At 34.1% G+C, this 27,640-nt stretch overlaps 4 protein-coding genes and 1 long non-coding RNA gene across 8 annotated transcripts; 2 read left to right on the top strand and 3 right to left on the bottom strand.

Annotated features, from left to right (window-relative positions):
• Nucleotides 1–227: 227 nt before the first annotated feature.
• On the top strand, nucleotides 228–1,817 carry LOC726828 (SPRY domain-containing SOCS box protein 3). The gene is made up of 6 exons (XM_016912141.2): nucleotides 228–349; nucleotides 447–549; nucleotides 688–878; nucleotides 982–1,210; nucleotides 1,277–1,504; nucleotides 1,585–1,817. The coding sequence occupies exons 2-6, from the start codon at nucleotides 459–461 to the stop codon at nucleotides 1,740–1,742; spliced, it is 897 nt and encodes a 298-aa protein (XP_016767630.1). The 5' UTR covers nucleotides 228–349; nucleotides 447–458; the 3' UTR covers nucleotides 1,743–1,817.
• LOC107964412 (N-glycosylase/DNA lyase) lies at nucleotides 1,742–3,429 on the bottom strand. The gene is made up of 3 exons (XM_016912138.2): nucleotides 3,107–3,429; nucleotides 2,581–2,886; nucleotides 1,742–2,523 (listed from the first exon to the last, which is right to left on the bottom strand). Exons 1-3 carry the CDS (start codon nucleotides 3,208–3,210, stop codon nucleotides 1,917–1,919), a joined length of 1,017 nt encoding a protein of 338 aa, XP_016767627.1. The 5' UTR covers nucleotides 3,211–3,429; the 3' UTR covers nucleotides 1,742–1,916.
• A 1,107-nt stretch (nucleotides 3,430–4,536) lies between these two features.
• LOC100577717 lies at nucleotides 4,537–9,398 on the bottom strand. 2 transcript variants are annotated; one of them, XM_003251058.4, is made up of 5 exons: nucleotides 8,660–9,398; nucleotides 7,401–7,646; nucleotides 5,438–5,764; nucleotides 4,941–5,219; nucleotides 4,537–4,867 (listed from the first exon to the last, which is right to left on the bottom strand). In XM_003251058.4, exons 1-5 carry the CDS (start codon nucleotides 8,674–8,676, stop codon nucleotides 4,672–4,674), a joined length of 1,065 nt encoding a protein of 354 aa, XP_003251106.1. In that variant the 5' UTR covers nucleotides 8,677–9,398; the 3' UTR covers nucleotides 4,537–4,671. The 2 variants fall into 2 exon arrangements, with proteins under 2 accessions (XP_003251106.1, XP_026296574.1); XM_026440789.1 differs by lacking the exon at nucleotides 8,660–9,398 and adding an exon at nucleotides 7,939–8,524 and having other exon boundaries at nucleotides 7,401–7,846.
• Nucleotides 9,399–13,637: 4,239 nt separating this feature from the next.
• Nucleotides 13,638–18,868, bottom strand: LOC102656297. Of its 3 annotated transcripts, none has more exons than XR_003304691.1 (4): nucleotides 17,260–18,868; nucleotides 16,992–17,151; nucleotides 16,429–16,665; nucleotides 13,638–14,278 (listed from the first exon to the last, which is right to left on the bottom strand). It is a non-coding gene; the product is annotated as an uncharacterized LOC102656297 (long non-coding RNA). The 3 variants fall into 3 exon arrangements; XR_003304690.1 differs by having other exon boundaries at nucleotides 16,429–17,151; nucleotides 17,260–17,508; nucleotides 17,613–18,868; XR_003304689.1 differs by having other exon boundaries at nucleotides 16,429–17,151.
• A 5,026-nt stretch (nucleotides 18,869–23,894) lies between these two features.
• On the top strand, nucleotides 23,895–27,238 carry LOC102656501 (zinc finger protein 2). The gene is made up of 3 exons (XM_006567816.3): nucleotides 23,895–26,087; nucleotides 26,189–26,348; nucleotides 26,404–27,238. Exons 1-3 carry the CDS (start codon nucleotides 24,718–24,720, stop codon nucleotides 27,079–27,081), a joined length of 2,208 nt encoding a protein of 735 aa, XP_006567879.1. The 5' UTR covers nucleotides 23,895–24,717; the 3' UTR covers nucleotides 27,082–27,238.
• Nucleotides 27,239–27,640: the final 402 nt, after the last annotated feature.

Genomic DNA, 27,640 nt, shown 5'->3' with positions numbered 1-27,640 from the left:
TTTTTTTATGTTATTGCATATTGAGTTTTTAGATATTAATTTTAATAAAATGTACGTATAATTTGTTACTAAATTATTTTTTAAATTATGTTATTAAATTTTGAAAAAGTAACTAGATAAAATTTTAAAAAATATGATAGAAAATTGTATTCATATATAATTATTTAACATTATTATAATTATTTTTTTAATTACATTCTTCATAAAAATTTATAAATTTATAATTATAATATTATGATACATTATACACATGTATATATATACACATGTAGAAACATGTTTGCAATGTTCGTATAGATGTATACAAATAATATGTAACTTTTACAACAGTTAAAGATCAGGGTCAATCGTAAGTAAATCAGAGTATAACATTATATATTATATCATCATAATTTAATTTGTGAAAGAATAATTGATAATTGATTAATAAAAATATTTAATTTCAGAATTTTAGAATTATGAATTTTGAATATGATCCTATATCATTGGCTCAGTATGCAAAGTTTTGTAATTGTAATTCGCAAGATTGTAGTTGTGGAGAAAATAATGGTAATATAAAAAAATATTTAAAATAATATTCAAATTTTTTTCTTTTTTATTCGAAAACAAGAAATTTGAAAGTAATTTTTTATTAAATTTTATGTAAACATTATTTTTTAAATTATAATTTATTATTTATATAATCAGTACATGAATGGGCATGGGACAAGGAAAATGCTACATATACTATAATTTTATCAAAAAATGATTTAGAAGTTAAATTTCATAATGGATATAGTTATGGTACAGCAGCTGTGAGAGGTAACAAAATATTAGAAAAAGGAAAGTATCATTATTGGGAAATTAAAATGCTCACACCTGTTTATGGAACAGATATTGTAAGTTTTCAATGGGAATTAATGATGCATATATATTACTAATGTAAAATGAATATATTTTCAAATATATTTTCATTTTTTATTAATAATGAAATATTTTTAGATGGTCGGAGTTGGAACAAATAAAGTGGATTTAAATAATACAAAACATGTTTTTTGCTCATTTCTTGGACTTGATAGAGAATCTTTTGGTTTTTCTTATCAAGGATATATACAACATGGTGGTGAAAAACGTAAATATGGTCCTTGTTTTGGGCAAGGTAGTTTAGTGGGTATATATTTGGATACTTGGAGAGGCACTTTAGAATTTTTCCTTAATAGAAAATCATTAGGTAAATTTGATGTTATAACTATTAGCACTTTATATTTTTTTTCTTACAATGAATTTCTTTATTTAGGTATTGCTTTTACTGGATTAAGAGATTTTATGTTGTATCCTATGGTATGTTCCACAGCTGCGCAAAGTAAGATGAGATTGACTTATAGTTGTTCTGTACCAGTATCTTTACAAGTAACTTGTTTATCTGTATTAAAATCATCGCATAGAGCATATTTATCAACTATGTTTCCTGGATTACGATATCTTACTCAAAGCATCTTTGCCGATATATTAAAAAATGATTCAAGTAAGTTCTTGGTTTTATTTATAAAAAAATATATTATTTATAAATAATTCATATTATATATATTGTTTTTTTTTTTCCAGATAGCGATGATGAAAATGAGACAGATGAATTAGAATTATATGAAACAGATTATATGATTCTAGATGACTTTGATTTTGCATTAGTGGGTATGAGTCGAAAAAAGAAGAAAAAATGTACACATGATTATTCTTTCGGACAAGACTTAAATAGTTTGTAAAATCTTATAATTATTAGACAATAGTATTGTAAATATTTGAATGAAAGGAAAATTAGAATTAAAGTTTTTACATGATTTTGTACATTTTTCTAAATATATAATATAAAAATTAAGAAAGATTATTAAGTAAAAAATATTAATTTAAATAAAAATCTGTTGTTGTATAAATATATATTATTTTTTAAAATTTTTTAAATTCGAATGATGAAATGATTTATTATTTGTACTATTTTTATATTTATAATTTGATGTGGTAGTAGTAACAATGTCATTAATTTTTGCACAAAAAACAAGAGCTTGAGCCCAACCAGCTAAAGGACCCCATAATTCACGTAAATAATTACTAACTTCCTCATGAATTTTTGGAGTAACAGTTTTATATTGTTTTAAATGAGGTAAATAATTTGTTTTAGCTATTTGAAAAATATGGGTATCTACAGGAATAGACTCTAAATGGCCTAATGACATCAAACATATACAATCTGCAACTTTTGGACCAATCCCAGGAAGAGTAATTAATTGTTTTCTAGCTTGAATATATGATACATTATTTTTTTTGTGTAAATTTAATAACCATTCTTTTCCACCAAGTTCAATTAAACATTTTGCTGCATTTGCTATGTATTTTGCACGATATCCAAATTTTTCCATTTTTAATATATTTTCAACATTTTTATTTGCTAATGCCTCAATAGATGGAAAATTATAATAATTTTTGCCCTCAATTGAACAAATTTTTTCACCAAACAATGTACATAATTTTTCTACCATTTTTGATATTCTAAAATAAAAATGTAATAAATAAAATTAATAAATTAAAATATTTTTTTATATATACCTTTGAATGTTATTATTTGAACTACATATAAAAGAAAAAACATTTTCAACAACATTTTGATTTAATATTCTAACACCATTTATTTTATTTAAGGATTTTTTAAAATGTTGATCTATTGTAGTCCATCTTTTGCACAGATCTGTTAAACATTCATTCAATCTGAAATATTCAGATAAAATCCCATCATAATTTTTAGAATCTATTAATGGACCTTGCACAATGTAGGATAAATGTGTATCATTTTGTGTAAGAGTCCAAACACATCCATCAAATATTCCTCGATATCCATTATTATGACAAAACCATCTATAAAATATAATATGATATATATAAATAAAAAAAATATATATAACGTATTTGTGTCATAAATTACTTTATTTGTTGTATGAAATATTTTTATTTAAAAATTTGCAAATAAAACAACAAATATTAAAATATTAGAATTACAATAATTAGAAATATTAAAGAAATGTTGGTTATGTATATATCTTAAAGGATATCATTCATAATATTATAAGAAATTCACCTAAAACTTTGACCGCCTTTCAAAGTAACACCTAAATCTAATTCTGATGATGAGCAAATGATTTCACCATGTTTTATTCTTACTTCATTTTCATACATTTTCATTTTCAATTGTCTTATACTTCTTAATGAATTGATTTTAATTTTTTTTATTAATGCACAATACTTTATATTAAATAGTAAAATTTTACGAAGAATTTTAATTATTCACAAGACTAAATTTTAAATACATATGCATTTATTTTTTTATAGATATAAATCGCGCACTTTTGGCAAGTTAGTTAACGGAAACACGTGCACATGTAATAACGCGCCAAATTAAAAGTTGTATTTAAATTCAATGGAATAATTGAATTAAAATTTCAAAGTACAGAGAAAAATAGAAATAACAATATATTCAATTTTTATAATTCTTCATAAGATTTTATTGTAATTATTCTTACAATGTATTATTTATTAAAGATGATATAATATCGTTTTCCTATTATACATATTTACAATTATATACTTACTTTTAAATATTTTGACACTTTATGATATATATGAATTATTTTCATTTATACAATATGAAAACATATCGTGTATTTAACTTATATTTACTTAATATGATTTATTTCGATATATCTTATTTAAATAGTATATTTGAATATTTAAATATTATTGGATAGTTATTAATTTCGAATTTTTTTCAACATTTTTATACATTATTATTATTATTCAAGAGCATGCTTCGTTCATACATAAATACAATATATTAAATACATGCACAACATAAATAACATAAAATTAATGTTATCATACGTAGACGAGGAATTAAAATAGAAATAAATTAATAATTTATTATTCAGATTTCTAACTATATAATTCAACGATTTTAAAGAAATAGATCTTCCAAATTTTTTTAACTATCATTTTTAACAACAATTTGGTTAAACTATTTTTTAATGCATTCAATTTTTCTAGATTCATGCTTTAAAAATTATGCTATTTTTAATATATGTACATTTTTATTATCTACAGAATAATTTATTTGGCATCTTTGAGAACAATAAAGACTACATAGTTAGTATATAGTTATAGATAATAGAAATGATACCCTGTCTATTTCAAACGATTTCATTTCTCGATTTTATTTATCGTTTCTTTTTATTATTTGCCATTTAAAGAGAATTTAACCTTGAAAAATCGAAAATTAAAAATTTCCATTATTGATTTTTATTACGTATTTATAATTTGTTATTTTGTATATTTCAGATGTTCGAATTTATTTTTTTTTATCGCAAATCAAAATCATGAAAAATGTCCCGAGAAATTTGAAATACATTTCAAATCTTGTTTCAATGATTCTTGTTCTAATGATTAAATTTTCTATCGTGACCGCTATGTATTGTCATTTATATATAGTTAAACAGTTAAAGAGGATGATTTATCTTTGATCCGTTGTCCTGCATGCCTTTAATGTCATCAGATCGAACGCTTTCGATAAACTATTACATCCCTGAGAATTGGTATTGACATTTCTAGAAAAAGAATATCCCCAAACATATCCCCTACTTTTCCATTTTATTAGTGATAAGGAACATTATCGCGAACATGAGCCTGCTTTCGATATTCGTAATGCTGGCATTTGCCCGTCCAGGACCATTTCGTACAAACCTTTTGCGGTTTCAATATGAAACATTTCGTTCTTAAAACATCGAAGAAAATCTTGCCGATAAAATTTGCCGATGCTGTGCCCGCCATCTTCAAACACGTTCGAAATCTACAACAGATGAGAAAAAAAAAAGAAAATGACACGTTCGATTCAGATTCTTTTAATAAATGTGATTCAATACCGTTCATCGCAGGCACAATGCATCATGCTCGAGATACCCCAGTTGAAGAAACCGTAGCGTGTCTCGAAAGCAGGGATGAAAAAGGGACACGCAGTGTCGTGTCTTCGACAGCAAGCATCCGCTGTGCCAAAACCGCCCAAGTTCGTATATTTCGTGGCCCGATGGCCACGACCGCACCATTGTGTCCCTGGGATCATCAACAAGTCTCTTCGCGAGCGGCTTTTGCCTCGTCTCTGACGGTGGCCGCTATTCGTTCCATTTAAAAGCTTTGAATATTTCCTACAGAAAAATCGAAATTATTTTATTTTGGAACACAAAGCGATCTTCTTAACATTCATAAATTTAAAAAATGATTTTATAATATATATGTATTATTTCAAAAATTAGTTGCAAAAATAATTAAGTTAGAAAATAGCGAAGCATTTTCCATTCTTATTTAAAATAAAAGATTTCTTCTCATTTTTATATCTGTTTTATCCATCACAGATTATTTATACCTTCGCAGGTGCTGAGAGATCAGTTGATTTCGCGCCCTGTTCCTTACGTGGGTACATCGATGACGTAAGTTGGACACGGAGGAGAGCCAGGACAGATCCTGGGGGATCCTCGACGGATCCTCCTCCAGCCCGTCCACCTCGAACAATTCCACGGATATCTGGTCGTCGTGATCGTCGTCCAAACGTGCGCTTGACGTGCAGGATCTCTCGTCGCTATCGGTGAGTATATCGTCCATGCAGTCGGTCAACGTGCCACCCTCGTATATCAATTGCAATTTTCTTCCCGTCTTCTGTATCCAGACTTGTCTCAACGCCACGTCCGTGTATCTATCGGAGAAGAAATATTATTTTTCCTTGAAAAACAATAACGATAATTCTCAATTTTCTTATTTTTTTTTCTGACACGTTATTTTAATTTTATTTTTTTTCAGTACAAAAGATACAAAGATGTATCGTTGATTCGAAACGGTATTATCGTGCACGCGTTTAATTCACGCTAGATTGACTGCACGCACGCGTCGCGCGATTACTTCCTCGTGATTAACGCTCACCTATGATTGATGCTCCTCCCCCGCCTTCTTCTCGATAAATATCTTCGACAGTCGTTAAATTCGTTAAAGGGGAGGGCTGCCCCTCGATAACAACATTTAATTATATAATATTCGTACGAAACATCGTGTTTGATTTATCACTCCAATAATATGTTATTTTTATTTTATGAAACGAACGAAATATTTCTGTTCGAAAAGCAATTGGAATAAACTTTAAACTTTTCTCCTGTAAGTGTATAAGAAGAAGAGATTTGAAAAATGGATTGTTTCAGAAACGAAGGAGGAGGGAGGGTTTGAATCATGAGAACACGGCAAGCCGCGTGCTTTTCTCGTTACAGCAAAAGAGCTTTCACCGATTTAAGTGCAAGGTGACGTTTCGCGGTCGTGGAATTCCCTGATATCCTCGTGAGAGCATCCGCAGATGAGTTACAACCGCTGGTCCGAGGCCAGCTACCGGGGGCCGTGTTTCTCGGTCTCCTCCTGCCTCCGCCTAATCCTTGCTTACTTAACTTGCCGCTTTTCGGCTTAAGTCTCGGTTGGCTTAGCGGTCACCGTCCACGGAATCAACGCGATAAATTGTTCTTCGATTTTCGAAAATAAAAATCATGATCGATGAACTTATTCGTTCCAAGGGAAATAAATAATTGAACGAGGATTCTACGAAAGAAAGAATCGCGTCCAACGTTGGAAAAGGAAAGAGAAGTGGAGGAGAATGGATATATATATACACGCACAAGTTGGCTGTTTTAAAAAAAGACAGCGAACAACTCGATTTAGCACGGCGTTGCTGTAATTCTATGAGCTGACAAGGACGCTCCACGTCCAGGAAACTGCGAACGAACGGTATCGGCTGACCGATGTAAAAACGACGCGGTATTGAGAGAGTTAAATACGTGGCCAGTCTCGTGGCTCCCACGCGTATTGGCAATAAAATGAAAGGAGGCATTGTTTCCCTGCTCGTCTAATGCCGATTCCTACGTTTCCAGCCGGAGAGGGTTGCGAGTCAAGGGATGCGCTCTTTCTCTCTCCTCTTCTCTCTCGATTTGCTCTCCTAAGGAAATATTATTCCAGAGGACTCGCGCGATTGTTCCAACGTGGAATATGGCGATTTAAGAAGGATTTTTTTACAAGTTTCGCGATTAATTGATAACGATGAGTTAAGTTTCAAGTAAACAAAGAGCCGGTTCACGAATCCTCGCCGTTGCGATATTAAATTATCGAAATGCTACGATAATAAATATTTAGAAGAAAAAGAAAAGAAAGAAAGAAAGAAAGAATGTTGTAAAAAGAATTTTAAATATATCCTCTGTTGCAAGGAGGATATAAAAAAAAACTTTCCAAAAATACTTTCCAAAAGCCTAGGCTAATATTAAACGAAGCGAAGCGTTCGAAGAAAAAGATTTTGATTTTACCCCCAATTGACGATGGTCTCCTTGGCGCAAATTCCAGGAAACCGGATCGCACGTTCGAGTTGGCCGTCTCGAAGGATCCTGGTGACTGAAATACCGCGATCAGACGCGGTCCCGGGGAACGACGTGTTCGCGTGGGACGGGAGAAGGTTCGATCGTTGGTGAACAGCCCCGGCGTCCGTCAACACCAGGAGCAGCCCCAACGCCGCCAGCATCGGGCACCGGATCCCAACGATTCGCCTTCTTTCCCTGGACACAGATATTTATTACCTCGTTAAGCGATCTGCCTGCCGCCTGGCAAATTGAATTTTATCTCTATTTCTTTTTATTTTCCGACTCGAGGAATCCGGCCAAGTTTCATGTTTCACATCTCTTCCTCGGCTCGTCAGATTATCTTTTTCTTTCCTCTCCTCTCCAAAGTACAGTCCGGTTAACCAATTTATTTCCAACTATTAAATTATTCGTTTGTTATAAATATTGTGTATTATACAAATTTGAAATTCTTTAAATATTTTTTTATGGTTGATTTGCAAAAAATTACTTCGAGCTGCTCCAAAGTTTTTGCTTTAAAAGCGAAATTCCTTCCTCGAATGAATAATAAACTTGACGAAGAGATTTTCTTTTTTTCTTGGAGCGAGCAGATTGATAATAAGTTTATTATATATATCCTCTCTGTTTCCTTTCAGTTTTTATTTTTATCTGTAGCCATTGGTAAATTCAATAAGAGACAGGTTGTAAAGGGAATTGGTCGGATCGATGAACAGTGTAACGGGGGGATATCAATTTCTGGCGTTCTGCTCCGATTTAAAGAAATTAAAGCGCCATGGCTTTGACAAGCCGGCTGCCCGATACCACCCGTGATCCTATCGTTTTCTTTTCATCGTTCGCGGAGAACTGTTTGGCACTTTGCCATCGGAGGCTTAATCATCTTCTTTTCATCGGATAAAAAGAAGCCGCGCCTTTATATCTCGGCTCTTACGTAATTAACGCTTACGTTATATTTGCATATATAGCCATGCGTTTATTTTTCTTTTTTTTTTTTAGAAATTTGCACGGCTCTGCAAATATTTTCCCAACGAAAAAAACTTTATCTCGTAAGCATAAGAAGAGGATAAAAATAAACCGTGAAAAATATCTCGATATTTTTCAAATAATTCGATAATCATTTTTCTTCTCTTCTGTTGAAAATGAAGAGAGCAAGTATTATTTTCTTCACACCGAATTATTCTTTCGATAAACGTTGCTTTGCAATATATTCGTACCTCGATATCACGCTCATCTGCACGGTCCGCGAGCGAAAGTCGAACCAAAGACTCCTCGGTGAGACGATTTAAATTCTTCCATAAATCGTGCACTTGCGTGGACCGAGAGAAATCTTCTCAAAGGATGCACATCTCTTCATGTTACTGTCACCGAGTGTTCAATCATCACTTCTTCCATTCATCACTTTCGATAAATTGTGATTATTGTTACAGGAGGAAAAAAAAGAACCTCTCAGAACTCCGTTTCCGTACGTTGCTCCCTGTTGGCTACATCATTGTCGTCACTGAACATTGGGATTGTCTTCAACTTTAGAAAACGAACGATGACGGGAGGAAAAAAAAGCGGAGGGTTTGGCTCGAAAAAAATCGAGTCACGTGGCCAAGACTTTTCGCGCCCTTTTTCTTTCCGCACCAGAATCGAGTTGAGCGTTAATCTCGGGGGACGACACCTCGTGGAGGCAATCGGCCGTGGTAACTGGCGCGCTACGCTCGCGACTCTCCCTTAAATACTGGCGAGAGTTCTGGTGGTTGTCCAGTTCACCTACACCACCGCCTATCCTGTCACTTACGTCTCTCCTTCTCTGACACTCTCCCTTGCCTCGGTGCGTTCCCCCGTCCACAAACCCCACCACCACTCGGACACCAACCAAAGTCTCCACTTCCCCTTTCCTCCTTCTCCGGCAACTACCTTCTACCACCAACGGAGCCGCCTCTGCCAAATCCAATCCTACCCACTCACCCTGAGATCTAATCCCTGCTCTCTTTCTCTTACTCTTTCACTCCGCCACCCTCTCCCTTCCTTTCTCTCCCTCCCTTCCTCTCTCTCCCTCTCTCTCCCTCCTTCTTCTATCCCCCTTTTCCTTTTTTTTCTTCCATCCCTCTTTCCGCTTCTGAATTCCGCGCGCACAACCTCTTCCCTTTTCCCTCATTTCTCTTTCTCTCTCCCCCTCCCCGTCTCTCGCGTCTTTGGATCCCCTCTTCCACCCCCCCCGCCCTCCCTCCGTTTCTCTTTCTCTTTCTTCTTCTCCTTTGTCCTTCCGCCAACGTAGTCGCTGCTTTTTTACACCCTGATCCTTCTATCGTCTAGGCGACTCTCGCTCGCAAGCCGGCGAGCGCGACTTTGCTAAATGCCGGTGCATTCATCACCTCTACGTCAGATCGGCGAGGAGGAGGTGTGCACGGGGAGGGAGGAGCCGCGAGGAGGGAGATCCGTTTCGAGATCCAAACTTTCCAAACGCGTGCTCAATGGGTTTGCTTCAGTTTCAATCCGTGGAGAAATTAATATTTAATATTGATATGTGATACAATATTATTGGGTTGGCAATTAAGTAATTGCGGATTTTTTTTTAGAAAATCAAAGACAATTTTTTTCATGGAACTAAATAACTTTATTCTGTAATGTAATTGCCCATTTTGATCAACGACCTTTTGCCATCTTTCAGGCAACATCGTAATCCCACGTTCATAAAACTTGTGGTTTTTATTAGCAAAAAACTGAATCAGGTACGATTCGATATCATCATCATTATTGAAATTTTTATCATTCATGGAGTTTTGTGAAGATCGAAACAAAAAGTAATCAGATGGGGTAAGGTCAGGACTATATGGTGGATGTGGCAAAACATCCCAACCAAGCTCCAATAATTTTTGCCGAGTGACCAAAGATGCGTGTGGCCTTGCGTTGTCATGATGGAATACAACATCTTTTCGATTTGTCAATTCGGGCCGCTTTTCTTCAACTGCATTGTTTAATTTCGTTAGTTGTTCAATGTAGACAACAGAATTGATCGTTCGGTTGAGTGGTAAGAGTTCAAAATAGACAATTCCTTTGTAATCCCACCAAACTGATAACAAAACCTTCTTTCGACGAATACCAGCTTTTGATATTGTTCGAGCTGGTTTACGTGGCCTGCTCCACCATCTTTTCCGCTCGATATTGTTGTAAACAACCCATTTTTCATCGCCAGTTATCAGTCCATTTTAAAAATGGATCATTTTCATTACGTTTCTTTAGCAAATCGCAGCTGTTAATGCGTTGCGTTAAATGCTTTTCTTTCGGTTCGTGAGGAACCCATGTATCGAGTTTTTCAACATAGCCAAGTTGTTTTAAGTGGTTTTCAATGCGTGTATGCGATACATGAAGCTTCTCTGCAATCTCACGAGTTGTACTGTGACGATCCGAATCGATTATTGCCTTGATTAGGTCGTCATCAACTTCAACTGAAATCCGCAATTACTTAGTTGCCAACTCAATACTTTCCTATTTAAATTATTAATGTACAGACACGTTTGCAACATTGTGACTATCGATTAACCAGAGGATAAATTTTGTTTAAAATTGGCTCTATTTTAAACCAAATCTTGTCTTCCTTGTATAAAAAATATATATATATGGTTACAAAAAGATTAATGTAAATTGATCCGGTAATATGTTATTACTTGGAACGCTTGGAACGAATTCGACGATGGAAAACAACAGGATTGCCAATTTGATCGACCGATCATTGGCCGAAGGACGAAATTTTTCGCAATTGGATGAAACGTCGACCATTTGTCGTCGAAACGTCGGTCGATAATAAATTATGCAAGTCGGCGCGACAAGAGTGGCCCTCGTCATTGGCCATGAGCCCCAGGAAGATCGTGCCGCGATTGGCGCCCGGCCAAAGGTCGTTTTTCGCGAGCCTCGCGATAAACTTCCGTTCCGGCGCGCTGCCGGCAAGCATTGTCGCGCGAATTAGCGCGGCCTTTCAATTTTTCCGCTGGCTAGACACCCGTGGAGAGCACGGGCCGCATCTTCTAAAATAGATCACCCATGCGGCGATTCCTTATTTCCACCGCTGCGACCACGAATATTTTATCCGCAGATGCTCCTCCACAAGATCTGCCCAAGTTCCCACGGATAGCTCCGGGAAAATCGTATTCCATTAGCTCTCTTATTTATAATGCACCCGCTGCAATATCATCATTATTATTATTCAAACTTTATTAAACGATAAATATTATTATTATTATTGATAATAGAAAAGAAGAAAAATGATTGAAAAATTTTGTAAATGTAAGATTTTCTTCTCTTTGATATCTTTCCTTTCAAAAAAAAAAAGATGTAACTTTTTGTTAGATTAATTCTAGCAATTATGAAAATATTAGATAACAATTAGATGCGTGTAAAACATTTCAAAAGGAATAGGGTAGCAATAAAAGGATGAATGATGAAGACTATCGTAAACAGCCCAGAGGATCTTACAACTCTGAGGACCTCACAAGTAAAACGCATTAATAGCACGAGGCTAAAAGGAAGAAAGAAGAAGGAGAAGAAGAAGAAGGATTTGAAGATTTATGCTCATCCATCGGCAGCTCTTGAGTGGCCTTCTTGAAGAACGAGATCAGCGCCACGGAAATTAATTGGCGGGCTGAAGAAGTGGCAGTGAAAAGCCGCCAGTGGTTTCCACCCATTGTACTCCTTGTGGTTATGACTCGGTGCCGCAGGACCGAGACTGTCGAGGAGGGAGGGAAATGGTGAGAGACAGACAGACAGACAGACAGAGAAAGAGAGAGAGAGAGGCGGGTAGAGGAAAAGGTAAGTAGGCTAACCGAGGTGAGAGTCCGTAAGTGAGTAGGTAGTTCTTGGAGCTCGTTGGTAGTTCTTCGATTCTCGAGGGTTCGTTGGCTACCGTCTTCGTATGCACGCTTATATGAGTGCTCCTTGAACAAAAATCATCCTATCATACTTACTCTGATTTCCTCTTTTTTCATGATAATCCAGTTTCTATTTCAGCATTCTTTTCTTCTTTTTTCGAATCAGAATTCTTTTCTTTCATCTTCTTTTCTACTGGTTTTAAATTCTGCAAAAATTATACATAAAAATGATATATATATGAGAATTTGTATTAACGAAATGAATAAATTTTTAAGAATATTAAATATTCGAGATACTAAGATTGATATTTAAAAAGAGAATTCCGTGAAAGAAAGAATTCCATTTTGAAGTACCGAATAGATCTACCTGTGCCTCCATCAGCAATTTGAAGAACGGTTTCCAGAGTTGTTTCACTCCCCCACAGAAATGGTTTTATTGTTCCGAAGGCGAAGAGCTCTCAAGCTCGAACGCCGGTGCGCAGTGTGAGAAGGTTCCGTAGGTTGACTCTTGCAGACACTTTTAAATCTTGGAAAAATATCTATTACCTCTTGTCGCATTACACCTGCCTGCTTTTTTTCTCCTTTTGCGTTTCTCAACGTTGATCAACATTTAATTTCATAATTCTCAGTTCAATACAAAAGTAATTTCATAATTCTCAGTTCAATACAAATTTTTCAATTTCTATTCTCAATTCTATTTTCACAAACTAATTGAAAACACGTTTCATTTAATCTTACTTCATCGCATAATCATAAGAGTTAAAGAAATCATTTCAATTTTTTTAAAAATAATTTGAAAAAGAAGAAAAAAATAAATGAAATTACGAAGGGATAGATAATCAATTTCGCATCGACACATGATTGACACGACTGATAAATCGATTCATTCGATCAAAGTTTGCAAGAAGAAAACGGCTCCTTTTCAATGGAGATATGCTCAATCAGCCAGCTCGCAATTCCCGAGCCAAGATCCACCGCTCTATAACTAACTTGCCATTATAGCGGTTGAAGTGTAATTATCTCGCGATAGTTCGACCACAAGATACTCCCTGCTAACTAGAAGGCAATTTGTGGATACTGGCCATAATCGAATTCCCTCTGTGCTGTATAATACTGCACCAAAATTGCACCTTCTCGTTCATCTTCTATTCAGTTGCCTCCTTTTTTTCCCCTACAATTAAAAAACGTACCATTACTGTTGGTAAACATTATTAAGAACCATTTTAAGAATTGGTAAATACACAGTCTTTAGACACGAAGATTTCGTGTACAAAGCCATTATATCTTCTGAGAATATGAGAAATTCAAAAAAAAAAAAATTACCATACTTTACTTACATAACAGTGGAAAAAAATCTTCTCAAGGAAATCGATATTAAAATTAAACGTCTTATTTAGACGTGTTTCATGTGTATTTAAATTTTCTTGATAAAAAAAAAACACTCGTTTCATCACTCCTTTCAAAATTCGAAACCACGATGAATCATCTGTTAGACACGATGTAAAACGAGTAAAAAATAATCTTGACAAAATGTTTCCAAGATCGAATCGTTCCACGAACCACGAGGAATCAATGACTAATTATACGTTGCAACAACGAAAAGGGTCCGGATCGAAGCCCGTTCGAGGGATATCGTATCGATCATTCATCGAGGATCCATGACAGGAACCGTTGGATATTCCTTCGAATAACGAAGTAAGGTCGTTTCCTCCTAGAGGAGGATGGTCTCACAGTTTTGGTGAACGAGTCATGGGTATATAGAAGCCAGTCTCTTCTTCTAAGAGCTAATTAATTTTTATAGCTTCGGTCGGGGAGTCTCTCGGTCCACCGCGCGTTCCTTATTCGGATCGTACGAGGGAATATTAATGGAGCGGCCCGTTTGCTTCGCTCGTGTTTGCAGATTTCCTGCAGATCCTCTTTATTTGCGGATCGTCTCGTTGTTATAGCATTGACTCGACTTTCATACAGTGATTGTTCCCTTCCCTGGAAGCACATAATTCAATAGTTTTTACAATTTATAAATTCTTTTCAATGGAAGAAAAATGAGAGATGAAAAATTGTAAAACGTAGCATATATATACATATGGGAATACAATATGTTTCAACAATTCATACTAGTTTCCATAATAGACATGTGATATTGTTCTTTTGAATTAATATATAATCCTTTTCTAAGAAGCTGTTTGATAAATTCCTCCACTTTGTCAATTATAAAAATTTCTTCATCTTGCATCTTGATTTATTTCATTAAACAATAAGTATTTCAAGTTGTTTGAATTACAAAGAATAATATGTTTGATCAATTTATAAAGAAAGATGGAAATAATCTGGGGATTATTTCATTTAATTCTTATTTCGTTAAAGCAGTTTTTATTATTCTAAAATAAAAATAAATATGTATCGTAAAAATTCCTAAGAAGAGGATTTAATGAAAACGAAGGATGGTTGATCGATCAATTATATTTCTGAAAGAGGGGTCTCTGATCTTTCTGTAAAATTTATAGGAGCCATGATTTTTAATCTAAACAGTTTCATTATATAAAATTCTTCATCAGCCAGAAAAAAAAAAAAAATAAATAACCAGTCGATCAAGTGCATCTTTCTTCTAAGATAATTAAGTTTTAGGGTTCCACGCATGAATTCTATAATTGTTTACCCAGGCATTCATATAATACAAATCAAACAGGCTTGTTATTATGCACGACGATAAATTATTGACTAAAAATTGGTTCGTAACAGATCTGAATAGGTAAATCCAAAAAAAACTTTTATGTGTTAGATTTAATGTATCAAATATTTCGTTCAATCAATATTCAGTTTAATTTATGCTGACATCAGACAGCAAGCAATAGAATTTGTTGACTTCGACAAAAGAAAAAATAAAATTTAATATTCTTTTGATCTTTTTGAAATTTTTTTATCATTTTTGAAAAAAAATATAAAATATATAAATGTATAAAATAAATTAATATTATTATATTATCTTTAACAAAGGCAGAATAATCAAAATTTATTGCTGGTTAATTTTATGTGTTTTCATATTTTATTCAGAAAATTTTTCAATTTCAATGCATATGAAGTTCCAAAAAACTGGAGATTGCTTCACTTTCATTGAAATATTTTTCCCTAAAAAGAAAAGATAAGATAGTAAATAATTATGTAAAGGAATCATCGTGCATACGAATTTTAAATTATTTCAAATAATAAGTTATTCAAATATCTTTGAGAATTTCGCGAATCTAATGTTTATGAAAGTTAATACTGAAAGCATTGTTCAATTTCTAATATAAGATCATGACTTAATCGTCGTATTCATATATGAAATAAAATGCTGTGCATGCATAAATATATGATACGATGAAAGAACATATATTAACGCGAATGAATAACTCTAAATGATCCAAATATATACTGTATTAAGATTATAATTTATATTCTACCCGTATATGTGTATCCCTGATTGTGGCCTGTACATCATATAGATTGGTATCTTTATTAACAGATTTCGTTCTTTTCATTTTTTTCCATTGGTTAAACTTTTGTAATTCTCGTAACAAAATTCAATGATCATTGAAAATATCCTTGACACAAAAGTTTTTGTAAATAAACCGCGAAAAATATTTGACGTTATTTAAACGTTTAAATTATAATCCTTTCGAATTTAAATGCATTTTAAATTCCAGGCAATCGCACGATACGTCAATTTGATTGACTAATGTTACAACTGAAGCAGACTTTCCCTTGGGAATCTTGAGAAACGAACGAACACGAAATCGAAAGGAATTTACAAATAACCCAGCAGAATTTTCAGAGGAATAATTTCATGATTCCGTTTCAAGGATGTATACAATATAAAATATATCATATTTTACACAATTTATTCAATAATATCTGATCTGATTTTATTTTCAAAATTCGATTTAGGACTTCGTTTCTGACTTATCGTCATCCAACGTGGAATGAATTAAAACAAGGAATGAAACGTATGGGGAGATCTCGGTAGTAAATCGGCAAGGAAATCCCTCTTTCGCGCCCCTTTGCCCCTTAGACACTCAGGCCATTCAGGCACTCACCGTTTTCCGCGACAATTGTCGGGCGCAATGCAATAATTGCATAATTCCCGCCACACTTACCACTTGGGGCGAAGTTGGTCGGGTCACGAGTGGTTGAACCGCGCGTTCATGAAAGGGTGTAGCCACCGAATTGTAAGTTGTGAGTTGTAGCCACAAGGAGAACCTTTTCTTTCACTCCTCCAACTTTGAAGGATGAATTTCATATGCGCGTCTTCCCTTCGGTTCCTATTCCTATTACTCCTCCCATGAGTATTTTGGGTTAATCGTCACAGATTAGTGGAGTAGTATCAAGATAACCTACGTGCAAAATATGAATAAGCAGAAAGTGTCTTAAACTGTGATTACAATTATTAAGAAGTTAATAAGTTGATTGTACGTTGATGAAACAATTTAGAAGAAATAATTTGCAAAGGTTACATAAAATCACCGTGCTTGTAATTATAAATGAAAATTACTTGATTTATTGCTGGAAATGGTTAAATTATCTGGGTAGTAAGGAAGGCTGTGAGGAAGAGAAAAGATAGAGGGGTGAGAAGCGAAGAGAAAACAGATAGGCAAGGCTGCAAACCGCTTGACGAAGGAAATAGAATTCAGAGGAGAACTTCCTTCATTTCGACTTTTACCGGCTCTTAGCCAAAGCAACGTTGCGTTGTAACGGGTGACGTTCGCACAAAGGACGTTAAAGTTTTACGTGGACTATTTCTCTTTTTCATAGATATACGTCTCTCGGATGATAAAAACTTGTACAATTTACCGAGATCTAAATCGTTGCTGCTACTGCAACTAAGGGGGAAAAAAGTCGTAAAAAAAAAAATTAACTGACATTATACTCCTTTTACATTTTATATATTTTCATAACTAGTTTATATTTAATCATTTTAAATCACTTACTCTCTGTGAATAACACAAATAAATTTCCCTCCCTAAAAATCTTTTGATTCCATGATTTTCAATGTTACAAGTTTTTTCCATTGTATCTCTGAAAGATATTTCGACCACCTTTCTACAACGAGAAAATCGCTTAGCTAGTAAACACGCACAATGAACGAGTCGTCACGGAAAATTCTTTCAATCGGTTACGACGTCGACCCCAAAGATTTGTCAGAATGTCGTTGGACTCTCTATGCGGGGATGGTATTCCTGGAAGAAAGAAAGAAAGAAGGAAAATGAAAGAAAGGCAAAGAAAAAAAAAATGAACTGACAATCTCATCAATTCAACGGGAAACATCCGTAACAGTATCTACCTGATAATATTTACTGCATGCTGAAACACGCTAAAAGGAAAGGCTCTCTTTCTAAAGATTGGACCATTCAAAAGTCAATATTAACTAAGCTATTGTCGGAATGATATAAAAGCGACTCACAGAAATAATATCATATTTCTATTGCAAATGAGAAATTTAACAAAGTATTAAATTTAACATGTATAATATCATAGATAAGTTTTAAAAACTGTATATATACTTTGATAAGAAATGATCATCGACTGGAACCGATGCACAGAGTAATTCAAAAAGATCACAAAAAAAAAAAGGGGGGAGAATTTTATGAGCTGCATGTACAGTGCACACGATCCGGGCTGCGGCACAATTCGCCACTAATTGATTTTACGACATCCGTTATATTGACCGTGAAGATCGTCTACAGAACTGGTCATGTTGTGGAGGGTGCAGATGACACCCTAGTGCGAGCCATGCATGACGCCCTTTTTCAGCGACGCGGATATATCCGAGGAATCTCCATGTACCCTGATCATCGGGAACGATCTATCTGATCTATATAGTCTGTAGCCATGTTCTGTTCTTTGTCCGTTTAATGTTTTACTGATAACAGCCGATCGAACCGAGGAACGAGAGGCAGGCAAACGAGAATTCAATCAAGAAGCCATTTCATAATCGAGATCTACAAAGACAAAGTTTATATTTAATTTTTTGTTATATAGAATACAAAGAAACTATGAGATAATCATTTATATAATATAAAAAAATACAGGGACTTACTCGTAGAAGACATTTTTTTGTTGCGTCTTTTTTTTCTCATTTTACTACACATTTTATATGCATTCTTTCGATCGAAACTTTGAATGATACAGAAAAGTTTAATAAATATAGAAAAAGTGATAAAAGCAATCGGTGAAATGAGTCGGATACAGGTCATAGTTTCAATTCTCTCGTCCAGTAGCATTAGTTGGCTATAGAAGAACAGAGAATCCCCCTGGCCTCCAATAGGATCGAGACGGGATCTCAAAAGGAGGCAAGATAGGAACGAAGGAAAGTCATCTCTCGTTCTCTACCGCTCCATCGCTATCTCTCACTCCAATGGACAATGAGACAATGGAGTGACGTTTGCGAAACGTGATAGCAGTCGGATTAATTCTCAATCGATTTGAAGGGAACCGTTTCTCCGCTTTTGAGAATTTGTACTTTCCCAAAGAATACACAATCTGACTTAACTATCTGACTTATCAATAAATTATACGTATTTCAAATACGTTATTATATAAAAATAATAATAGAAACTTTTTGAATAAATGAAATATAATTCTTCGATTAATTTTCTTTCTTAATTTTTTTATATCTTATATATATATGTTCTGAATTTATAAAGATATACCTTACAAAAATAAGATAAGACAGACACGCATGCAAAAGGCTTACAATATCGGAGATTAAATTATTGCTATCTTAACCATCTGCTTGTTACTTTTACAAGCTTAAAAGCTAGTGCTGTCGCTCGTCAGATCAAAGCACACCGACGCTTCCGCTATCGAGAATGGAAAATATAACGCGAAACTCCCTAGTGAATACATTCGAAAGTAAGCAGTGAACTGGTCGGCAAAGTACCCTAGGGATCGCTCAGAATTTTATACGAAAGAGAACAAAGAGTTCTATTCGTGAGTCGACACTGTAAATACATATATTCGGTTGAGTATCACCGAGGAAATCGGTGCATCGATGTTTTGGGAATTCAAATATGCGATGCATCTATGATCGAAGACACGGATTGCAGATCAAAAGATTATATCAATTTGTAGAGATCAATAAATATTTCCTTCCATTGAATGTTTTATTCCAATATGACAATAATAATTCTGTCCAATCATTTCTTGCCTCATCTAGAATAATTATAGTAACATAGTGAAAAGAGGTTATGTTTTTACCAATCATATATTACGTTTAAATTATGTTAGATTTCTATTGACTCATGTAAATCAATATTGGATAGAATATAACATTTTCGACCAATGAACGCATGAATTGTTGTCACACGAGTTGACTTCAGGGTGGCTTGAAAATCGATGAACTTCTGGCAGGTCATACGACTAATCGTGATCGATGAACCGACGCGCAGCGGCACGTGACTAGTGATCTATCGCGTGGAAACGATTGATCGCAATATATAGATGAGCAAACATTTTTCTTTTTCGTCAAGCATCATTTTTTTTTAATGTCTTTTTTTTAATATTTCAAATCTTATTTTACCGTGCATTCATTTCAAACGTACTTTTTTTTTTCAAAATGTTGCAAATTAAAAAATAAAATGAAATGAATAGATAAATTGAAAAATTACTTTTAATTGATTTTAAAAATGTGACAAATTAGGCGGAGAATGCAGAACAACTTGTTCTTCTTGATTTAAGTCTAAATGCATGGATATAACCATATATATTGTACTCATTTTCAGGGTCTATGATCCCAAATAGCACTTTATAGTCAGATAGAAATCTTGAAATTATACCTACTACATAGATGTTTCCAACAACAGAGAAGCTCGTTAGTGACTGAGAATATCTGTGACCCTCATTAGCTAATCATCTTTTAATTAGACCGAGAAGAAAAAGACGCCGCCGATAGTCTGCAACGAAACTGTAATTACCTTGCTCTACCGGTTCAACAGGCAACTTTGTCTCTTCGAGTGAAATTTAACAACTTGACGCATTTTAATCTCACGTTCATAAATAAATGCTGTATTAGATATTTTCATTTCTTAAAGTGACGATATCAGAATTATCTCTTTAATGTTTTTTTTGTAATTAGTAACGCCATAGCTTTTCTAAACAATATTAGAAGTGACATATGTCTTTGAAGTGATTGTATATACAGTATATCAGAATATTTTGCTTGCAGATGATGAATCATAATCACATAGAGCTACGAATAAATATTAGGATTAGTGTAACTTTATTATGACAGCTGTGATTAATAGATTTGTATATCAAGTAATATAATTTGTATATCATATTCTGAAAAGAAAAAAATGAAAAAACTTTTATAATTTTTTGCAAAAGTTAATTAATATGTTAAAATCTAAATTCTATGATGTAATTCGTGTATTTTATTGCTTCATCCTTTAAGATCATCCTACCATCTTTTTATTGCGCATTTGCTTCTTTTGAAAATGAAAAATACTCACTTTGACGTCATTCACAGTTAGAGAAGTGACTAATTGATTTTGAATGATGTGATTTAGATCATTTCTTTAGATTTACTCTAATCTATTCGATGAACAATTTATTCTTATATTCGTTTTAATAAAATAGGAAAAATGAGATAAAATAAAATTCAGTGATTAATAAAATTAAATAAAATAAAAATAAAGCAATATGACATTATATTCTTTATTATTTTCATTGTCTATTGATTTCTTCTGCATTATTATTCCAGAAGAAAATTTGAATTACTTTTTGCAAAAACAGAATATATCGACGTATAATTAATATAAGTATGGAAATTATAACTTGCAGAGGACAGAATTGCACTACGAAGGGTTGGTCGACGAACGGTTGTTTGACGGCACCACTCCCACACCGAAGCATAGCAAACCTGGTATCGCATTCACGGTCCACTGCCTCAGGATTCGGGTCTCCACCCTGCTTCTACGCTTCTACGTTTCCTCGTAAAAAAAAAGAATGAGAGAGAGAGAGAAAAAGGATATGGTGAAAGATACCCATCGTTGACGATCCGTAATCCTCGAATTCGTATATATCATGTATATATATTCGAAACATATTTAAATGGCTAGGTGAACAATACATTCGTCTTATTAATTACAGTTTTAAAATGTTTGCTATGGACACAAGCTGTGGAAATTATTCATTGAACTTTTTATTCATAAAAATTTATGGAAAGTATTTATTGCCAATCTGAAAAATAATTTTTATTCATTATTATAAATATCAATTGCATCATTGTGAAAAAATATGAAGAATATATATTAAATAATATTCTTTAGTCAAGTTCCAGAAAAATTTCTTTATTTTATCTCTATAATATAATATAATAAATATAATCCAGTCAATATGATTATTTTTTATAAAAAACGTGTTGATTTTTTTTATTATTTAAAAGCAAAGTTTATAAAAAATTTTATCGATAAATAATGCCGAATAAGTATGTTATACCGATTGTAAATCTTGAGTTATCTTGCGCTCGTTCGACGAGAAATCTATCTTACGATTGGATCGTGAACGTAACTGCAGTCGCCTCACGTGTCTGTTGTATTCCAAGATCTAGTCATGAGTGTGGCTGCATGCTAATCAGCAGACAGAAACGACGAACAAAAAAGAGAAGGTGATTTTATATACACAATAAATATATATGGAATAATATTCCATTTCAATTTTCTCTTGATACTTATTATTTTACTATGAAAGAAATTTAGAAGATAAAGAAATTTTTCCTATGACCTTAATCGATATTATTCTAATTTCAAATTTGTTTATTTTAATAAATTTCACGGCAAACAAAATTCTTCTACGCAAAATTATCTATCAGTAAGAGGTATAAGTCGTGATCGCGTGGTAAGAAACGGCCGGACGATATAAGTACATAGCAGGTGCGCGTGCAGACAGCTCGAGGCGTTTACCAGTTAACCAAGGGGTGGGCAAACTTTTTTCTGAAAGGGTCGAGTAAGAAGCTGCGGGATTTACTGTGCCAAAAAGGGGTCACGCCATGCTAAAGCGAATGCGCAGGTCTTTTTAATCATCTTGTCAGCCTCGTATAATCCGTGCAAATCGTCCGTAAAAATTCTCACTATTTCCTCGTAGACAAAACTACTGCTGCAACAGGCATAGCTTTTAAAACACAGAGACGAAATATCTGAGTTGACTTACGTCAACATACTTACTTATAGAATAGAAGAATTTTGTGAAAGTATTTTAAATAAAATCGTCACGAAACATATTTTCTTTTTCATTTAACCATTTAATTTACATTGAAATTATTTATTATATAATTTGTTATGAAAAAATTCATTATTCAAAAAAATCATATCCTATTTAAAAAATGTTTCTGATAATATTATAATGATAAAAAGAAAAGATTTCATGAAATATTTCATGTATATTAAATTATTTAAGACACTATTAACTATTAATTATTATATTACTAATAGATATTAACTGAAAAAGAAATGAATATGAAAACATAAATGTTGAAGATATATGTACAATTACTTGACGTCTAATAATATAAGGATGAAAGTGAGTAAAAGTGTAAAGATAGATCTTAATTCAACATGTTACATCTAGTAAGGAGAGAAAGAGATAAAATAAGAAAATGAATGGACGTAACTGTAAGATTCTCATTCCACCAACACGCACTGGCTTTTTGCCAAGTCGTGAGCGCAGGCCATTAACGTGCAGGATTGCTTATCAGTTGCTGAGTCCGCGTTATTGCGTCGACGATGACCAACCGAGCGGTGGCAGCGATGTTTCTGTCCCTGTGCCACCTAGATGCCCCCACATCTCATAACTCGCCAGATATCAGCTATAAATGACGAAAGCAATCGTATCTACGGGGACGTAAGTGCGTCCGTGATATTGACCCCCCATCGATTATGAAACTATTTGCGAGAGTAGTGAAAAACTACCGCGCAAAATTCCCCTTCCACTTGATCATGCTATTTGATAAGTACTTGAAAAAAACCAGTTACGATACAATGTACTAGAAACATTTAAAAAACTGTGAATGAAAAATAAAAATAAATGTAACATATTATATATAATATAGAATGAATGTGAAATATATTATATATTATATTATATTATATAAATATATTATATATTTGAAAAAAAAAATAAAAAGTATCTAATGAGTATTACCATGTGACAATTGTCATTCTTAGAAAATATAATTATCATCGTTGAAACTTTATATAATTATCTTATATTTATTTATTTTTCACTTTTATATTTTAAATTAGTTCATAGAATCTATAACCTATAATTATAGGTTATTACATATTAATATAAAACTTTTATTTTTATATATGCTTATATCAACTACACAAAATTTCTATTGAGCATTATTATTTAGTTTGATTAAATTTAATTATATGCTTTAACAAAAAAATTTAATAAATAATAAAAAATTTCTTTAAAATTAAAATGATAATAATTTGTAACCTGTGAATATTTAAATATGGTGGAAGAAATCGCGTCGGCGGTACAGTGTTGCCAGTACGGAAGTATTCGATGACGCTATTGCCAGCTTTGCTCCCTCCAAAATTGCGCGTGCATTGGCAGCATTGTTTTTTGGTAGTTTACAAATAAAATGGCCGATATATGAGGCTATTTTGTATGGACAATAAAATATGCAATTCTGTAAAATTAATGACCATCGGCTGCTCGTATATGTATATCAAAGTACAGGTTCAGTGCTACGAAATACGAAAAAAGAAGGTGAAGTGTAAGTGAGCGTGTAGGAGTGCCGTGAGAAGAAGGTGGAGGTTGTCTTTCAAGACCCGTGGACGCCGCGGGCCCGAAGACCGAAACGAAGAATCACTTACGGACTCTAATACATTGAAAAGTCAACCGACCACTCTATTTTTTCATTGACGCGTGGTGGCGCGGTGACAACTGTATGAGAACAGCTCTAGATTTCCGGAACCTGGTTTACAGCGCACAGGCCCCCTCTGCCGCCTGCTCTAATTCTCTCACCTCGCTTCCTAAATACTGTGTGTTCCTAAGTCTAATAAAATAACACTTGGGGACACATTCAACATTTGTTATATTTTTTGTCACAGATGATAAGAAACGCATGGTGTTAACCACCTTGCAATTTTCACTTTATGAATCCTAATTACTTACAGCTCTCCATTAATATTGAGAGCTTAAATATTATTGTACCCTAGAGCTGCTTCAGGCAGATATGATTTCCAATTCTGAAATTCACAACCAAGATACTGGAGTGTGACGGGTACGTTTATTTAGAACCTTTCAAAATATTTCCCGCCGACCAATTTGTTGTAATAGAAAGAAATGGTGCAGATAATACATTGACAGAGACGGAGGGGCCTACGAGCAGTGCGTCCAGCCAGCCCACCCCCTCCGTTACCCCTCTGTCAAACATGTGCACCACCCCTGGCAACGTGGGCACAGGATTTGGGTATGCCTGGTCCTTTGGAGGACCTGGAGCTGAAACCCGAGAGAATGCACAGGGTGAACTTACTACAAATATTAATTATGCTGTGAATAATAATCAGGACCAAGGATCCAGTCAGAAGATACAAGTTGATATTAAACCTACTAAAGTTGCCAATAGTACGCATCGTAGACCCATGTTCACTATGAATGAAACTTGTCAACAAACCCCAACAACTCATCATACAGCTGGAGCTCATAATCAAACACATGGTACACATGTTCGTACTAAGAAACATCATGATGTGTTTTCATTAACATGTGACAAGGGAGGTTGCAATTGTGATGCATCACACCCTACACCCCCACCTTCTCTTTTTTCGAACACTTTAGTTTTTACTACTGATAAACACGCCATGAGTAAACATTTCATGACACCACTTGGACCATTACAACTTACGGCAGAAGAGTGCAATGAAATTTTAATGAAAAGAGCAGCAGCTGCCTCAAATCAAGCGAATGTAAACAATGTAGCAACAAGCCAGACAGATAGCACAGCTCATTTTGGACATGTTTTAACACATGTTAATACTACTCAAATTGAAACAAAGGTCAAACAACAAGATATGGGAAGTCAAGTCCGAGTACCAAAAGAAAGACCATATTCTTGTTCAGAATGTGGAAAATCATTTCTTCTAAAACATCACCTTACAACACATGCAAGAGTACATACAGGAGAACGTCCTCATGTTTGTGTTCATTGTGGCAAAAGTTTCGCACACAAACATTGTCTCCATACACACCTGCTCCTTCATAGTGCAGATCGACCCTATCAGTGCAGAGAATGTAAAAAGTCTTTTACACTAAAACATCATCTTGTAACGCACACAAGAGTACATACAAGAGAACGACCATTTATTTGTCAAGAGTGTGGAAGAGCATTTCCTCTAAAACGTCATTTAGTGACGCATAGTAAATTCCACTCAGGAGAGAGACCTTTTGTTTGCGAAGAATGTGGAGAATCGTTTTCTCAAAAGGATCATCTTACGATGCATTCGCGCTTCCATGGCAGTTTACATCCATTTGTATGTCATGACTGCGGAGCAACCTTCCAGAGAAAATTTGAATTAGTGAATCATGGTCGTCTACATGGCAGAGTACCCCATTCGTGTACTGTTTGTGGGAAAGAATTTCTTCAAAAGAGAACACTTCTGGCACATATGCGTTTACATACAGGAGAAACTCCATTTGCTTGTACTGTTTGTGGAGAAGCATTTGCCCGGAAGACAGATCTGGTTACCCATTCAAAGATACATAACAATAATACGAATACAGATGAAAAGTCTCTTATGTGCAGGTAAATTTCAATTTATGTATTTTTTTTTTATATTTTAACTGTATGTTTTTGTAATAAAATTTTTGATAAATTATCTATTTATGTTAAATCTAATATTCTAGGGAATGTGGACTGGACTTCTCGAATCGAGAAGCTCTTACATTACACTTAAGGTTACATTCTGGTGATCGTACACTTGTTACGGATCTTTGTGGATTAGCAGCTGCCTTCCAACAAACCCCTGGACATTTCCTTACACCTAATACCCCTGGAACTCATCAGGTATTATTAATATTAACATAATATGAAAAGTATATTACAATCAAAAAATTTACAGATGAATGGACCCATTGCAAACCCCGGTGTCAGCCATATGCATGGTGCAACGCAAACATCACCACCTGTAGGAACAGGTCCGAAACCAAAACCACATGTATGTCCCGATTGCGGTCGTGGTTTCGCGCAGAAACATGGTTTATCTCAACATCAACGACGCCACACGGATGGTAGCTGTCATATAAGATCACATGTGTGCGATAAATGTGGCAAAGCTTTCTATCAGAAAAATCATTTACTATTGCATCAACGTCAACATATGGATCCTCCTCCAAGTATACTTCGACAGCAACAAAGACAAGCTGCTCAAGCTGCTGCTCAACAAGCACAACAACAGCAACAACAACAACAACAGCAGCAGCAGCAGCAGCAGCAACAACAACAAGCACAACAACAGGTGCAGCAGCAACAAGTGCAACAACAGGTGCAACAACAACAAGTGCAACAGCAACAAGTGCAACAGGTGCAACAACAACAACAACAACCTCAACAGCAACAACAAACAACATGCACTGTAGATACAAAAACGATACAGCTTCAAGCGATACAACAAGTGCAACAACAAGTTCAACAACAAGTACAACAGCAGGTACAACAACAACAGCAACAACAACAACAACAACAACAACAAGCGTGCTCTGTGGACACTAAAGCAATACAGTTAAATGTCACTATGTGAGACGATATAGAAAGTGGGGATTGGTCGGTCCCTGGAACAATAGCACTCCCAAATGCGCACCCTGCTGCCACCCTCTGCACGCACTTCTCTTGTACTAACATTACACGTTAGATATATTTATTATCTCTAGAATCGAATACGAAGTAATCAATTTTATTACAAGAGTATATATACAAAGTATACATATTATATTCTAAATATGTAAGGCTTGTAACAAGAAAATAAAAATAACCATATATTAGTGTTTTACATATACTTTATATATCATTTACTCTAGATATGTAAAATGAAACTAAAAAAATTAGTTGCCTTAATGAGATAATGAATTTTAATGAATATATTAACTATTGTTTGGTGATTTTTTTTTTTTTCATTTACTTTTAATTAGTAGGACATCACTTTATAAGAAAATACATATTGAATAAACAAACATAAAAAAAATAAGTTTTTTATGTACTACTGCTTTGTTGTTATCCTTCATGCTGTGCTTGTATGGTGGAAGTTGAGAGAAATGTTGATCGTATGAATGATCAGTAAAAAATAAATATTTGTAGAATGT

The sequence above is a fragment of the Apis mellifera genome, linkage group LG5 (genome assembly GCF_003254395.2).
Source record: "Apis mellifera strain DH4 linkage group LG5, Amel_HAv3.1, whole genome shotgun sequence".
In the NCBI taxonomy this organism is placed as follows: Eukaryota; Metazoa; Arthropoda; class Insecta; order Hymenoptera; family Apidae; genus Apis; species Apis mellifera.
The sequence above is the reverse complement of the archived record's forward strand: the minus strand, read 5'-3'. Positions and strand labels throughout refer to the sequence as shown.